General features: G+C 45.1%; 1 protein-coding gene across 9 annotated transcripts in view; it reads left to right on the top strand.

Moving 5' to 3' along the window:
- The first annotated feature begins 1,537 nt into the window (after positions 1-1,537).
- The window catches only part of MAF (MAF bZIP transcription factor), a 196,764-nt gene continuing 181,125 nt past the window's right edge, over positions 1,538-17,176 (top strand). For 5 of the 9 annotated variants that reach the window (XM_071567165.1, XM_071567163.1, XM_071567162.1 and 2 more), the window contains exons 1-2: positions 1,538-3,250; positions 13,344-13,416. In XM_071567165.1, the coding sequence (XP_071423266.1) occupies positions 2,169-3,250; positions 13,344-13,377 (1,116 nt within the window). In that variant the 5' untranslated portion in view covers positions 1,538-2,168 and the 3' untranslated portion in view covers positions 13,378-13,416. Of the gene's footprint in view, positions 3,251-7,690; positions 9,182-10,326; positions 10,746-13,343; positions 13,420-17,176 lie in introns of those variants that run through there. The other 4 variants (XM_071567158.1, XM_071567157.1, XM_071567159.1 and 1 more) reach the window with 4 other exon arrangements.

Raw genomic sequence — 17,176 nt, 5'->3', positions numbered from 1 at the left:
AGTTATCTTCCAAAATTCTCAGTATGCCCGACCTGTTTTAGCTGTCAGGAACAGCACATGCTGTATGACTTTCAGATGTTAGTACTGGCACTCACACTGATAATGGCATAGTCAGAAGATGTTATCCATTTGTAAGTCCACTCACCAAGTGCCATTTCCTAAGCAGAGATTCTTTGGCTATTGGAAATTATGACTTTCACAGTTGGTGAAAAATCACCCAGAGCCTTGCCCGCACCTACAGAGTGATACCCTGAGCGTAGTTATAAATAGTGAACTCTGAGGGGGAAGGGACTGGCCATGGGGAGAAGGGAGGATTTGAAGTACAATGTTCAAGAAGCAGGTTTAATATATCACCAAGTGTCATAAGTCAGGTTTTTGAGAATTACTTTTCAGATAAACAACTTTATAGCACCGCACTTAATCTTACTTACTAGAGACATCTCATTTATCACGGAATTACAAGTAACTTTAATTCTATCGATATTCCCATAAAGCCCGGTCGGAAAATCGAGACTGGCAGCCCCGAAGGCTGCGGGTCTCGCCGGTCCCGCGGCGGGAGGCGGCGGGTGCAGCCGGGGCCGAGCGGGACCGCGACGGCTGCGGGGGCGGCGCCGCCCCGACGGGGAACCCGTCCCGTCCCGTCCCGTTCCCGTCCCCGCGCTGTCCGGGCCGCTCGGCACTGACCTGTGGACGAGAGATGGCGCTGTCGAGATTCGAACCGAGCTGCTCCGCTGCGCTCCAGCCGCTGCCGCTCCACGGCCCCCGGCCCGGCCCCAGCCCCCTCCCGCAGGGGAAAGGAGGGTGGAATCGGGAGGAGGGGAGGGGGGGGAGGGGGAAGGGGGCGAGGGGGATGGGGAGGCGCAAGTAAATACTATTAGTTCTAAATGTATTAAATTAATTAGTCCGGGCCGGCAAGCCGAGTGCAGGAGTGGGGAGGGGATGCTCGGGGCTTGCAAACTTGCGGGGCTCTCGCACCTCCGGGCAGGCTGGCGGGGGGGATGGAAGGATCGATGCCCCGTCCCCGTAACGCAATCATCAGTAAGTGACCGGGGCGCTGCAGGGGCGCGGAGCGGTGACCCGCGGCCGGCAAGGGGGGAAGGGACGCCCGCCCGGCAGGTACGGGAGCCGGACACGGCGGAGCCCCGCGCTGCCTCCGCGATGCCCGATGTGCCCCGGGCCGCTGCCGGGTGCCCCCGGGGCGCCGCGCCCGGCGCTCTCCCTCCCTCCTCCCGGGTGGCCGGAGCTCCCCCGCGCCCTCGGGTGCCGGGGCGGGCGGGCAGGGGCAGCTCCCGGGGCAGGGCGCTCGCACGGTGCGGTCCGGCGGGTGCCCCGTCCCGTGCCGTGCCGTGCCGAGTCGCGGTGCCGGCGGCCAGGAGGGGGTTAAGCAGGCGCTGACAGTCAGCTGAGCCCTGACTGACAGCCCGGAAAGTTTCCCTGTCGCTATACTCCTATGCTAATGAGCACGGGCGACGGGCGCCCATTGGCCCGGCCCCGAGCCCGTGTCCCGTGTGACGTCAGGGGCGCTATAAAACCCCGCAATGCTTTAAACTCTCCTGCCGGATCAAACCTTTAAATATTTTTCATCTTCTTGCTGTAGCTTTGAGGCCGAGTTGGTTTTGGTTTTTCCTCTCTCTCTTTTCTTTTTTTTAAACTATTATTATTTTGGTTGCGATACAGACTTTGATTTTTTTTTTATTTTTTCGCCTTTGCTCTCTCTCCCTCCTCCCTCCCCGATGAACCTCTCTCCTCGCTCTGCACTTTGCACGAGAGAGCCCAGAGGAAAGGCACCATGAAGTGTTAAAAATAACAAAACAAAACAACAACAACAACAAATTTACTCGCAACAACACCAGCTAACACTTCCAGCTGCGGTTCGCGAGCTGCGAAAGAGAGCGAGAGGAGAGAGAGAAGGGAGGGAGAGAGGAGAAAAAAAACCCTCTATGCAAAAGGCGAATAGCGAGAGCCCCGCGCTCTGATGCATCAGCGGAGCCTCTGCGAGGGATAACGCGGAGCGGGAGCGGAGCCGCCGGGGCGGACCGGAGCGGAGGCAGAGCAGGAGAGCGGAGCGGAGCTCGCCAAAAATCAAGCTGGCTCACCCGGTGGCGACTCAGAGCAGCCCCCTCGCTCCCGGAGCGCACCCTTTCTGGAGGACTCTCGGCAGCAAAAGGATGGCATCAGAGCTGGCGATGAGCAGCTCCGACCTGCCCACCAGTCCCCTGGCCATGGAATATGTTAATGACTTCGATCTGATGAAGTTTGAAGTGAAAAAGGAGCCGGTGGAGACCGATCGCATTATCAGCCAGTGCGGCCGCCTGATCGCCGGGGGATCGCTCTCCTCCACCCCGATGAGCACGCCCTGCAGCTCCGTGCCCCCGTCCCCCAGCTTCTCGGCGCCCAGCCCCGGCTCCGGCTCCGACCAGAAGACCCACCTGGAAGACTACTACTGGATGACGGGGTACCCGCAGCAGCTCAACCCGGAGGCGCTGGGCTTCAGCCCCGAGGACGCGGTGGAGGCGCTGATCAACAGCAGCCACCACCCGCTGCCCGGCGCCTTCGATGGCTATGCTAGAGGGCAGCAGCTGGCCGCGGCCGCCGGCGGCTCGGTGCCGGCCGAGGAGATGGGCTCGGCGGCCGCCGTGGTGTCGGCGGTGATCGCCGCGGCGGCGGCGCAGGGCGGCGCGCCCCACTACCACCACCACCACCACCACCCGCACCACGGCGGCGGCGGCGGCGGCGGCGGCGGGCACCCCCACGCCGCGGCGCCGGGCAGCGCGCCGCCCTCCTCCGCCTCCTCGGCCGCCGGCTCCGGCTCCGGCGGCGGCGGCGGCGGCGGCGGCGGCGCCGGGGGGCTGCACCACCCGCACCACGGCGGCGGCGGCGGCGGCGGCGGCGGCCTCCACTTCGACGACCGCTTCTCCGACGAGCAGCTGGTGACCATGTCGGTGCGGGAGCTGAACCGGCAGCTGCGGGGCGTCAGCAAGGAAGAGGTGATCCGGCTGAAGCAGAAGAGGAGGACCCTCAAAAACAGGGGCTATGCCCAGTCCTGCCGCTTCAAGAGGGTCCAACAGCGGCACGTCCTGGAGTCGGAGAAGAACCAGCTGCTGCAGCAAGTGGAGCACCTAAAGCAGGAGATCTCCAGGCTGGTCCGGGAGAGGGACGCCTACAAGGAAAAGTACGAGAAGCTGGTCAGCAATGGCTTCAGAGAAAACGGATCCAGCAGCGACAACCCTTCCTCTCCAGAGTTTTTCATGTGAGTTCCCACAGCCTTGCCACCTTAACTAAAAGTTCTCCGTGTGAGTTGTTGTTGGGGGCTTTGCTAGAGCCACAACCCCGCTTGCCACCTTCTATTACTTTTTTTAAAAAAAAAAACAAACTCAAAACAATTTTAAAACAAAGTTGGTTTTTGGGTTGGTTTTTGTTGTGTTTTTGTTTTTTTTTGCTTTTTAAGGTGGGCTGGCATTGTGTTGGCCAACCTAAAGTTCTACATGAGTTTCCTTTCTGTTTATTATTATTATTATTATTTTTATTTTTATGGGGGCTTGCTGTTGTGTTTTTTTTTTTAATTTGAAAGATCCAACTCGCCACCAACTCAGTTCTTCATATGAAGCTTGCTCTTCTTTGAAACCTGCCATCCACATGATATATATATATATTTTTAAGTTCATGAGTTTTTTTCTTTTGAGCTTGCAGTGTCCAAAAAGTCAGATTTTTTTTTGCCATCCTGAGTTCTTCATATGAGATTTGAGCTTTGCAAAAAGAAAAATAAAATGAAAAAATAATTTAAAAAAAAAAACAAAACAAAAATAAAAAATATACAAAAAACAATGTGAAATTTTTAGACTCCAGCTTGCTGAGTTCCATCAGTTTTTAGCGTTATTGTGCAAAACTAGAGATAAGCCTAGATCAACCTGCCAAAATCAAGCCTGCATCAACCCTTCGGTGTGTTCATGTGAGTTTTGGCCTTAATCTGCCAAACGTGAGACTTTAGTCTGCCATTAGAATCCCATACTCATCTCATGCATTACGCTTGCTATTTTGTCTTAGCAACAATGAACTATAACTGTTTCGAAAGACTATGAAAAAGAGACATTATATTAATAAAAAACCCTGCATGCTGGTCATGTACGGTATAATTATTTTTTTTTCTTTTGCTTGGAAATGGACTTTTGGAGACTATTATGGCATGGCATTCATCCTTTTGTTTTATTGCCTCATCACTTTTTTGGGTTGAAAGCAAAAAGTGCAACCTTTGATCTTCCTCCTCCTCTTCCTCCCCATTAAAGTTTGCATCTACTCTAAAACTGCTTTGAGTTACACAAAACTTCAGACTTCCTTTTAAATGCACTGAAGCATTCCCTCTCAAAATACCTGCCAGAATGGATTTTGATAACCTAATGTGGCAAAAAAAATACTGAAAAAAAACCCCACAGAAAGAACTTTGGAAAGATGTTCAAAAACAAAATTCACATCCCACTTGGGGGGGACATTGAAACCATGCTGTTGGCTAAAAACAGTCTAAAATTAATTTTACATGATCTGCCCCTTTTTTTTTCCTTTTGCATTTGGTCATTGTCAAATGTGGAATGCTCTGGGTTCCTAGTATATAATTTAATTCTAGTTTCTGTCATCTGTTAGCCCAGTTAAAATGTATGCTACAGATAAAGGAATGTTATAGATAAATTCGAAAGAGTTAGGTCTGTTTAGATGTAGATTTTTTTTTTAAAGATTGATGCACTAAATTGTTTACTGTCGTGATGTAAAGGGGGGTAGAATTTGCAACGGGACTGTTTTAAAAAGTAGTTTATGCAGCATGTGCTTGCAACTTAAACATAAGTTGGGTATATGTAGTCCTTGCTATACCACTGACTGTATTTGAAAACCAAAGTATTAAAAGGGGGAGGCACCCCTGTTTATATCTATAGGGGTATTTTACATTAAAAATGTATGGGTTGGTTTTTTTTTTTTTTTTCAAAATTGAAGTATTTGGGACTGAATTGCACTAAGATATAACCTGCAAGCATATAATACAAAAACAACAAAAAAAATTACAAACCTGTTTAGAACGCTAATACAATTTATGCAGTTACAAAGATGGCATTACTGCACAGTTTTAAAATGATGCAGATTTTTTTACAGTTGTATTGTGGTGCAGAACTGGATTTTCTGTAACTTCAAAAATTCCACAGTTTTAAAGGCAATAATCAGTAAATTTTATTTTCAGGGACTGATATCCTGTCTTTTAAAAAAAATGGAAAGTAAATCTTACCACAATAAATATAAAAAAATCTTGTCAGTTACTTTTTCTTTTACATATTTTGCTGTGCAAAATTGTTTTATATCTTGAGTTACTAACTAACCACGTGTGATGTTCCTATGTGCTTTTCTTTCATTTTCAACTCTATGGTTATATCAAAAGAGAGAATAATCTACAATAATAAACTGCATTTTTTTGATTCCGTACTCAGTTTCTTAGTCTGTAGTTTAAAGTTCAATAACTCCAAGCGCAGTGCTTCAGTGTACTGCCTGCCAAAGGGGCAATGCTGATCCAAGAGCCGGACTCAATAATATTCAGAATGGGAGAAGGAAAAATATAGCTTCGTGTAAAATGGAAAATTGTCACCTGCTAGAAATCAAATTATCTTTCAGGCAGTTGAAAAACATGAGCTTTCAGGTGCTGCTTCTGACTTCTCAGTAGTGCAGTGAGTTCAGTTTCAGTGACTCAGATCATCCCACCAAGTTTTAGGAGATCTCAAAGGGGAGGTCTGCTTAAAAAACTGATGACACGATATGGCCCTGTATTTTGATTGTTTTATGATGGAGTGAAGTGAAAGGGAAGACTTCACATCCTCTTATCATCTGATCCCAGCTAAGCATGTCTGTCTCTAGTAAGAGATGACACTGCATCAGACATGGCTTGTCACAGAGCCACTTAATGCTAGATCGAAAGATTTCTTGCCGTTTTTGTCCATACTGCCTCCCTTTTTTCATTTCTTTGCTTTTTTACCCCTCCTTTTTTATGTTTGCCCTGTGGGTTTTTTGTTTGTTTTGTTTTGTTTGGGGTTTTTATTTTGTTTTTTTGCTACAGGCCTTAGAAAGACCAGAGAGAGGTGAGGAGCAGAGAAAAAAATCCAAAGGACTTACTCCAACTTTTGAGAGTTGTTTGTTCTAAACAATCAATCCCAAAGGTTAATGTGCCAGAAACATTCAGGTCTCCGAGGGAGCCCCTCTTCACTGCATTTCTCCATGTCAAAGGGCATTTTGACTTGAAAGGCTCCTCAAACCCTCGACCCAGTTCGTTTAAAAACACCTTTCCCCAAGAGCCTCCAGCGTCCACTCACAAAGTCCTCTCCTGCTCTTTGAGTGGGATTATCTGCCCAGTTTATGTGAGAGGCAGAGGCCTCTCCAAAGGATGCTCCAAGATGGGGAGTTTATCTCCAGATCCAGGCTCATAAACCAAACACTTTTTTTTTCCTTTGTAGTTTTTACCCCCTGCTGTTGATGCAACTCATTCCCAGCTGTAAGGTCATCCCTCCCGGGTGTTGGTGGCACTGAAGGGAGATGACCTGTTGCGTTCTTTTGTCCAGCTGGTCCAGCCCCTGTTGAGGGTCAAGGTGCCAAGGTGGAGGTCAGCCTCTGAGCCCCCCTGCAGCACCTGCACCCATGAGAGCCTGTGTCAGTGAGCACTGGGTGCTGCTGGAGGTCAATCTGCTGCTGCTGAGGTCCCTTTGGACAGGATGGACACCAGCCTTTCTGTTGATGACAGCAGGTGTTGGTGGCTGTGATCCACAGTGCTGGTGCTGTGTCTCACTCCTCCCCAGTGCTGGGACACAAACCTGCCCTTTGGCATCTGACCTGCTGTTGCACCAGCGTTTGAGTAATGGTTCAAGCTCCAGATTCTGGTTAATTCGAGTTCTATTTTCTGGTTAATATGTAATCTGTGGGTAAACTGGTTGCTATTGGCCGAGCAGGGAATTATCTCTTCTCATAAAGACAAGGCTGCTTGTTATTTTGTCTCCCACCTCCCCTTCCCTGACTGAGCCTTTACCAATGCCCAGGTTTTTTAGCTTTTCTGCTGCCCTTGTCGAGAGCTCCCAAAGGAGCTCTGTCCTAAGGAAGGGAAGGGACAAGGCCTGTCCTCAGCAAAGCGCCCGCTGAAGCGGCACTGCAGCTCCCGAGGGAGCACGGAGCCCAAAGCCACCTGGAGCGTGACCCACTTCTGGTCCAGCCTCATCCCTGCACCCCACTGCCACTTCAGGTTTCTTTGCAGGCAAAGATAGGAGCAGGCACTAGGATTTTAAAAGTACTGTGAGTTGAATGAGTAGTGAAGAGTAAGGAGAAGTACTGCTGCCTCCCTGAAGTATTGTCTCTCTTGCAGATAATAAAAAACACCCTATTTGAACAGTGGTATGAGAAATTCTTCCTAGAAATAGACTTCTTAGAATAGGGTACAAAAGGAAAATTTCCCATCACACACCCAACTGGAGAGGGAAAAAAAGTCTTTCTCACAGTTTGACATCATTACGACAATCTTGCATTGCAAATTTTTAAAAAAATGCAGTCTTCCTTAGGCTACACTTGAATTTCAGCCTGAAACATGCCAACTGGCCAACTGAAGGGAAAAAATAGGTGCACATTTTAATATTCACTAAAGTGAAGCGAGTATTGGGGTTCTCTGTATGAATCATTGCAGGGGAGCGCCCACCTTTGCCGCAGGACTGCTTGCTGAGGACTAATTGGAACCGCTCTGCTCTGAATAACCTACATTCATTAATCACCCCTTCCTTGACTCTGGCCTCAATCCTGCTCTCATTGAACTTGAAGGTACAATCCCTGGGGATTTCAAAGGGGAGTAGGATCCCACTGTTCTCCTGCAGGTACCTCTTTGGCTAAAGCAGGGGGAATGCTGCCCAAGCCAGGCAATCGTGTCAAAAGGTGTGCATGGTTTTAATCTCCCCATCACTAACAACATCCTATTTTTCCCAGAGTCCTATAGTGCTTTCCCATTTATTAACTACATTACAAAGAACTTTCATGTGACCGGTGCTGGGAGATACGTGCGCAGAGAGTTGCCTTTTGCTGGCTGGGAAATGGTGTGCACTGTGGATCAGCCCCTTCCTCCCTCCCCAGCCCACCTTGTGCTTAAATATTTTTTATTTCCCCCTCTAAAAGGAAACACAACCCTCTGCCCAATCTCCGGGCTTTTGCTGAGCATAATCCAAGAGTATTTTTTTTGTTTTGCTGCAGCACTTTTCCATGCTTGAGAAATGTCATCCCAGACTGCATCCTAAAAAAAAGAAGAGAGGGAAATATCTCAGTCACACCAGTGAATATTTATTTCTTGAACAATTTCTCACTAGGCACTGTGGTGAGAAGTGCCCATTTGCAAACAGAGTGGGGAGAGCTTCTATTTATTAGAAAGACTACTTCACCCTTTTAAAACAAAAACGCCGGCACTGAATCAAAATGTCACTTGAAAACTCCCCCCCACACTGCTGAACATGGCAGCAAATTTTCAGTTTAAAAGATGAACTTTCCCAGCTCTTTTTTTCCTTTCCCTTCCGAAAGCTTTCGTGCAGCTGTTTCCTCCCCCTCCCTCTGCGTAGTGTGTAGGAAGTTCTTGATCTAGAATCATTCATAATTTTAATACCAATTTCTATTTGACATAATATACTAATATCAGATAGAGAGTGTAGCTGCTTCCTGGATTTAGGGAGGAAATGATGCATATATCAGAATTATCTACTCAGATGCCAGAACTACACTGGTGTCATTTCAGCATGTGCTGCATTGAAAGGAAATCCTCTATATTTATTACTCCAATCATCAGAGGAGCTAAATGGACCCACTGTTTCTGACACCTGTTCAGACGGCTGAATTTAAAATTTCACAAGAAAAAAAATCTTACGTGCTCCAATGTTAGGAATTAAGATTTTTTAATAAACTTTTTTCCCCTCCCTCTTTCCGAATCGCTGTGTTGTGAGCGGCTGCCATGACGCTTGGGCATTCCAGGGGTAGCTATGGAGAGTGGGATAGATTTTGTTTGCTCAGCTCAGACAAAAAGCAATCCTGCTTATACACACACACACACACACTGTCTGTAACCAAATGCTTCAGATCTCTGTTTTACGTGCAGGTCTCAGTATGAATAACACGATGTAGCACACCCCAGAACGTGGCAGAGGTGAGCGGCTGTTGAAAGAATTTGTCTTTTTTGGGAGGGAGCTGAGCACTCAACCGCTTCATAACTTTAAGGCTCCTCTAATGAATTTTTTCAGGCACAGCAGGTACAAATCAATAGATTAAAGTACTGTACACTCTGCCGCATCTAATTCTTGACTGCCTGAAATTGCGGGGGAGGACCGAGAATAACATTTGTCACTCTGAGGGCTGAGTGCATTCAGATTTGTGAGCTCTAAGCCAGCACAATGCAAAAATAGTCCAGGATGTGAATTAACTTTTCAAGTGAAAAGCAAAAGGCCAGGGATCTGCGAGGCTGTAGTTGGCAGACAGGCAGCTCTATCCCCAGCTATCTACCACGTTATCAGGTTGACCCAGCACAGTGTGACAACGTCTCAGTACCCTCAGTGCCCACTGCCTGTATTTCAGTGCTTTCTGCAATGATCATTTTCTTTTACTATTGCTGTACCCACTGTTTCCCCTCAAAGTCTGGGTTTTAAACCTGTGCCACTTCGACGCACAGTGAAGTGTGCAGGCCTATAGTCATGGTGCAGTGAGTGAAGAGGACAGGGCTTGCCCTGCTTGGTTTGAAGCCCTGTGGACTTTGTGACATGATTTCTTTTTATTATTACCATCATTGTTATTTTTTAATGCATCTCTATACTACATCTTGCATGGAGGGAATCAAAGCCAGAGCAGAAGTTTGCTAGAAGTGGCGTTTCTCCACCACGCAGAAAAAAAATCCCCAGTAAATAGCAAATCGAGCAGTGTCCTCAAGTTTCCAGCGGGGGTAGAGGATAGAGCGTCCCGAGAGGCTGCTCTCAATTGTTAATTCATAAAGACCCACAATCACAAGCAACGCTTTCCCATCTTGTCCCTAATAGAGCAGAGATGCTGCTGGCTGGGGACGGAGGCGTTGAGGCTCAACACCCTGTTCCAGCACGGGCTCTGGCATCTCCCTGACCCTCAGACCATGGGGTTCAGCTGTTAAACTTGGGTGTCCCCGAGGGCTTCAGGGTGTCGGGCCAGTGGGGTGTGGGCAGAGCTGAGTGCCCACACACCTTTGCTTCCTTGCCGCCAGCCCGCGATCTGCCTCGACCCAAGGATTTGGGAGGGTTCTGGCGCGGATTTTCACATCTCTGTTTCCAGCTGCGCGAGAGTAACCCGGGCCGGGGCTATCTAAAAAGGATGCAACACCGCTCTTCCCTCAGGAGCTGCCCCACGGGCACCGGGGCCGTGGCCGGCAGGGTCTCTCGGGGCGCGGCCGGACCCCTCAGCGGGGTTGCCCCGAGTCCAGCCCGGCCAGACCGCCACGTCGAGGGGCTCGAGCACGACCCTGCCCAGCCCCGGGGTCCCACCACAACCGGGGGCGGGGGAACAGGGCCAGGGCGGTGCGGGCAGCTGAGATCCGCATCCTCTGTCTGTTTGTTTGCTTGTTTGTTTGTCTCTAAATCCCATCCCTGGAACAAAAGGGGAGTCTGGGCGGAACTATGGATCCGTCCGTCCGCGCATCCAGAGCGGAGCTCCGCTGTGTCACCCGGCGGCTCCCGCGGGCTGCCCGGCCCTAGGTATGTCCACAGAGCACTTCCCTCGGGTTTGGTCACAGTATTTTACCTTTTTCTTTTTTCCTTTTTTTCCCCCTTTTTTCTTCCTCCTTTCCTTTTCTCCTTTCCCTTTCCTTTCCTTTCCTTTCCTTTCCTTTCCTTTCCTTTCCTTTCCTTTCCTTTCCTTTCCTTTCCTTTCCTTTCCTTTCCTTTCCTTTCCTTTCCTTTCCTTTCCTTTCCTTTCCTTTCCTTTCCTTTTCCTTTCCCTTTCCTTTCCTTTCTTTTTTTTCCTTTCCCTTCCTTTCCTTTCATTTCCTTTTCTTTCCTTTTTCTTTCCCTCTTTTTTCCTTCTCTTTCTTTCCTCTTCTTTCCTCTTTCTTCCTTTTTCTTTTCCTTTTTCTTTTAGACTAATCTAAACCCCACAACAATCAATCAAAGGGAGCTTTTTAAATGATGTTTTGGATCAGGCTGTGATATCTTTGCAGGGAGCAGGAATGGGAGCAGGCAGGATTTGCCTTTCATGGCTTTTAAAGAACCTGCAGTACGGACAACAGTGTTTGCCGAGGCTGAGTTTCACAAGTCTGTGTGGAAATACCTCGGAATGCATGTACGCTTAAGCTTAAAGCCCTTCTCTGTAAGAAATCAGGCAGATTCACTTCCCAGAGGCTGAACCCTGCTTCTCCAATTTTGAAATAAAAGTTCTTGCCAGGGCCTTGGCTGTGGACTGTCGCTGCTAAGGAGGATGGGGATGGGATCAGGGTATTTGAGGGTATCAGTTTCTAAAGCTGAGGTGTCTCCACTGCAAACAGCCCCTGCTCCCTCAAGCACTTAAAGCCATGACAGTGAAACATTGATGATGATAAAATTAGCCTGAAAGTGAACCAAACGAGACCTAGTATTTTTTTTCTCCCCCTCACCCCATCCTCCACCCAGCTTAACTGCTTCCAAATTCCCCGATGAAAGCATTTTAATATGTAGGAAGAGCTGCTGGAGCCTGCAATGCGATTCAGCGTTCTGTGGTGTGGGATGAACAGATTTCCCTTTCCGTAGGGTTTCCTCCTGCAAAGTCATTGTAGAGCAGGGAATACTATAAGATTAAATCTGTTTAAAATACTATATTCATGTCACACCAGATATGGTCTCCAGACTGTGCACAGTCTTTCAGCTTCCTTTATTGTGAAATCCTTTTAAAATAGCACAGTATAGAATAGAAAACTTATTGAAGTATAACTGTCTTACACCAACTCTGTCAGATAAAATGAAGGAAAGTGATCAGACTTCTTAAATGAATAAATCTGCTTAGTGTCTCTGGCTGCCTTCACACTCTCTTACTGTCTTTGACTCTTTCCTTATTAATAAACTGATACTTAACTACTAAATGAATCAATGCACCTTTGCTGGTGGAAGAACGTTGGTGTCTCCTCTTCCAGCTCTGCTGTGCTGTGTCTGAATGGTTGTGGGTTTAGGGCTGGGATGGCCCCAGCAAAGACTAAAAAGCAGGCTGACCACATCAATTTCTGGATGCTCTTCAGGTGTGTGGCTTGAGTACCTGTTCCTCTCAACCCTGTGCATTAATAACAGGATGAATTAACCGATTGGCATGAAAGGAGAGGTCGTCCTGAGGAAAATGACACCAAAGGTCCACAGGAGTCATTTGCTTTTAGAGATCCCGGGCCAGGTGCCAAGTATTGCATTTATGGAAGCACTGCCCCTTTCTCAAAAAAAAAAAAAAAAAAAAAAAGGAAAACCAAACAAACAAACAGAAACATGCCACCGTCTTTTGTTTGCAGAGCTGCAGAGCTGATCTGGAATCAAAATGCTGGAAAAGTGCCTATAGTTTGTCTTGCCTTTTTTTTTTTTATTCAAGTCAATCAGACTTGTGGTTTATTCTTGCTCTGATTATGCGGCACGGTTTCAAGAAATGGATGGAGCTGAAGCATTTCTGAAGGCAGTTTATAGAAAATATATGTATATGCCTGTATATGCACACTCAGGGAGAGAAAGTTGACTATAAGGGACATAACAAAATATCCATATTTAAGAAATGTGAATTGACTCACTGACTTATCTCACTTATTGTACGAAGATTCCCTCTATGCTGAATTTTTTTTAAATTAGATTTTAAATACGTGTTGGCAGGATGAATTTGTACAGTGTGAGTAACTGCAGGAAGAAATGACAGCTCTGCTTTTGTTATTAAACTACTGTCTGGAAAATAATAGAGTGTGTACAAAAATTGATTATTATTTTGCCAATTACATTAGTGCAGCTAATAACGATCATTAAGAAAGAAATACAGAAAGCTACATGCTTTCGGGTCTTAGAAGCTGATATTTACTGGTGAGGCAAAAATATGTGTTTTTAAGGTAATTTGTGAGTAAGAGTCTCCTGTTATTAATGTGAAATAAATACTAGATGTCTGAGCTAGAAATGTTTCCCTCAAACTGTGTTCATTTCTTCACTCAGTCAGAGTTAATAAACAGTGCAAAAGACTTTCTAAATTTAATTTAGGATTTACATATAAAAGGTCCTATTCTGTACCATAGTGGCACAACAGACAGGCTTTACAATGTTAAAAATTCCTTTTAATAATGGTTTATTTTAATATATTTACTAAATTAGGTACCCGAGAGAATCATCTACAACGGTGATGTGAAAATCCCTGTTACCTGAGGTCAAAAAAAAAAGAAAAAAGGTATGTTTTCATTTTCATTAGCAATTTGATATATTTCAGCAGGGGTGGTAATTTCACTGCTTTGTTTTCTGCTGCTAAGATGGTGCTTTTTGCTCCAGCCCTTGGGAGCTGGTGACAGGCTGTGGTGCAGTTTCTTGGGCTTTTGGGTGAGACTGACTTTCAGGTGCCTACAAGAACCGTTTGCAATGATGGGCCTTTGTACTTTTGTCAGCCAGGCAGCTCTCCCGTGTCCCACAACTCATATATAATCCTTTGCAAATGTTTTCTTTCTTTTTCTTCAAATGCTAGCGTTCAGACATCAGCTACGGGGATTAAGGATGGGTCTTCTGAAGATCTCCCTCAGATCTTGATGAAAATCATGCGTCTGTGTTAGACGACTTCAGTACTTACAAATTACAATAGAGTTTAATTCACAGCACTGCTTTCCTCTGGAAATTCATGTTCATTCAGTCTGTCAACATTGACTAAAAAATATGCCACTAATGAAAATGTGGGAATTAAAACTTTCAATCCCTTCCCTTGCTAGAATCAAAGAGGCACTTTATTTTTTTTCCATCGAATCTGATTTTTATTGACCTTGACTATAAAAATACTAAGTGGGTTAAATGAGCACCAAGGTTGCAATGACAGATTCCTGTGTGAATTTTTTTAAGAAACTTCCTATTTTAGTTAAGAACACAGGCTGCCGTACAGCCTGCTGTGTTTTGATCAATGCTTAAGTGCTATTAAAGAACAGCTGAATTTTGTTAGATGATGGAATCAGGCTTGTTTAAATAATAGACTCATTTTTAATTTAAAAATGTGAATAATAAATTAATAGATTTTTTTCTCTTTTTGAAAATAAATTTAAATAATAGATTTATTATTTAAAAATTTAAATTTGGATGGCAAAGATGTAATTGGTGCTCTAGATTCTACATTAAATAGCACTGAGAGGAGTTTTTGATGGTGTATTGGCTACAGGAATAGGTTTCTTGAGAGCTTCATTTTGAGCCTGATGCTCCTCTTACTTCCCTGAGGAGCACCCTGGGTAGGGTTTTGCCTGCATTGCATTTTTTTTCTATATTTCACAACTGAAAATGAGAGGGAAACCAGATCATTTGTGATTTTTGTGAAAACTTAAAAAGTGCAATATGCTTTTTTACAAGGACAGAGCCAAGTTGTGATTCAGTTCAAGTAAATACATCAAGTACATACTTTCCTTGCAAAGGTGCAGCACATGTTCTGTCACTTTGTTCCTACTAAATCATTTCTAATTTCAATAATCCCATAGGAAAACTTTTGTGCTTTCTCTAATTTATATGTATGACTATTAGATTTATATAAATAAGTGATAGTATTATTTTTATCCATAAAAATAAAAACGAAAAGCTTTTTACCTTATGAACACTTGTGATTTCAGAACTGGCTTGGTCTTCTGTTCTCCGTGACAATTCCTTGTGCCTTCCTTCAGTATTTTGTGGTTACGTTGTCACATATTATAGGAAAAAAAAAACCAGCAGCAAAATCCATTACCTTTAAGCAAATAACTCTTGAGTCTCGGAAGAGTTAACAAACTTCTGTGGCAAGGTTCAGACAGTTCTGACCCCTATGGTAATATTTCATCTAAGGTTACTGTTGGGAGAGAAATCAAATTTCAGCTGTGAACATGATTGACAGGTGAAAGCAAGAGAGAGAAAGACATCTGGTCAGATGGGGAATTTGGGAAGGAGAAGGACAATTCAGGGAAGTGTCTCTGCAATATTAGGAATAATAAGCTTAGATATGAAAACTCCGATCCTCCACACTGTCTGCAGGTGCACTCACTTGATATTCATGGAGTCGTTCTGGTTGGGGGGAACTCAAGACTGTACATTTATAGTAGTGGACAGTAGTCTCCATGGTCTAACTTTCTAACTTGGCTTCTTTGGAGGAATTATGTTATTTCTGGCATACTTTTAGCATTTCAAGGCAATTCGTTTTATGAGTGTGACTGGAATACTTGGTGGTTGCTGGTTAAGAGGTTCTCTCTCACTCTGGCAGGTCAGCAGGCAGCAGGGTTGGTGGGGTCAAGTGATGGTATCTTGCCGTGTCCTTCAGTTTGGTGGGATCACTGGGAGTTTTCAAAGTAAGCACTGCAGGACAAATATTGTGTTCATGAAATACTGTTACACCAGCAAGAAAATTAGTTGCTACCCCATAAAATACCACAAAGGGTACATTGTGGTATTTTACAAAGCAACTGTTATTTTCCAAGGGCCTTTCTTTGGCCTATTCCAATTCCTGGCAGCTCCAGCAAACATCCCTCACCATACATACATAACCCTAGGTGTATTTTATTGTGCTTCAGTGTATTTTATTGGTGCAAAAGAGCTTTTCCATTCAACATCATGGAACCAATAGGAATAAAATATCTCTGTATTTTCTGATCAGCATGATGTTGCTGGAAAGCAGAATTTGCTTCTGACATAAAAAACTGTAGCCAGGCTTTCTCTTAAAAAGGGCAGGAAAAAACAATCTCTTGTTTTTTTATCACTATGTGTAACACTTAATGTTTCAGTTTTCAAAGAGTCTCTGAAGGACTTTGTTAGAGCTCCAAAAGCAGGATGTAGCAGTGATGGACCCTGGGATCTACCTACATCCCAGGTGAGAGGAGAGGCCCTGGGTGGGCTCCTGGCCTCACTGCAGGCTTTTTCCCCCTTGAATTTCTGGGGCCACACACTTCCACCACATTGGGAATGTCTACAGCCAAGGTCGTACTAATGAAAAGCAAAATCTGAACTTGTGCTGCAGTGTCTGAGCTGTGAATTTCCTGGATGGATGTTCTTATTTGGGAGTAAGGGTGGATTTCCCTCCTCCCCAATACAGCTAAGCTGCTTTCAAAATAAAAAAAAAATTAAACAGGAAAATCCACTCTTATTCTAGAGTAGGAGTGTCCACCCAGGGAATGGATAGCACAGCAGTATAGTTTACTACCTAATTTCCCCATATGGATGAGACCTAAACTAAGGGGAGAATAAGGAGCAGTAAAGAACAGAAATGTATTTTCTGTTCCTTTTCTAGTTTGCCTTAAGACCTTTCACACAGGGGAAATCATGGCACTCTGAAAGTATACATTTACTTATTTTTCACTGCTATTCCTGCATTCGCACATGGATTTTTAAAAGAGATTTGTGTTTTGTGCAAGACCTTTTGCATCCTCAGACAGTTCATGTGTATTTTTGATGTGCAATTGAGTCAGTGTGTTGTTCATTACATCATTTCATCTTTCATGCCCGTGGCCTGCGATGTCAAACTGCCCAACTTCACTGTAAACCAGACCTTGTCACCTAAGTTTTATTCCTAGACTGTACACCTGATAAAATTGAAAATTAAAGCTAGGAACTGTAAAAACAATCAAATTTCTTTATGCATGATTGAATTATTTTTAACTTTCTGTTGTTGAATTTACACTCCCTGTAAAATGTCTTTATTTTCCAAGGCTGATATCAACATAACTTCCATGAAATATTATTGGCAAACTTCCCGCAGCAGTCAATGGGAGCCTTGTATGTATTTTTCAAGCAGATGTGCTGTATTAAGCCTAAATGAGAATCTTTTTATGAAATGGGATGCAATATGTTATTCTTGATTAAAAAATTCACAATAACCTCTCTCCCTCCCTTTCCTCTCTCCAGGCATATTTTGTACAATTTGCAATCATTTTACATAGGTTAAAGCTCTCAAGTGTTTAAAAAAACGCACAACTTTACTATGTCTCAAGCTCCAATCTAGCTCATTC

This window comes from Pithys albifrons, chromosome 12, assembly GCF_047495875.1.
Source record: "Pithys albifrons albifrons isolate INPA30051 chromosome 12, PitAlb_v1, whole genome shotgun sequence".
NCBI classification, from domain to species: domain Eukaryota; kingdom Metazoa; phylum Chordata; class Aves; order Passeriformes; family Thamnophilidae; genus Pithys; species Pithys albifrons.
This window is presented reverse-complemented; position numbering and strand designations above follow the sequence as displayed.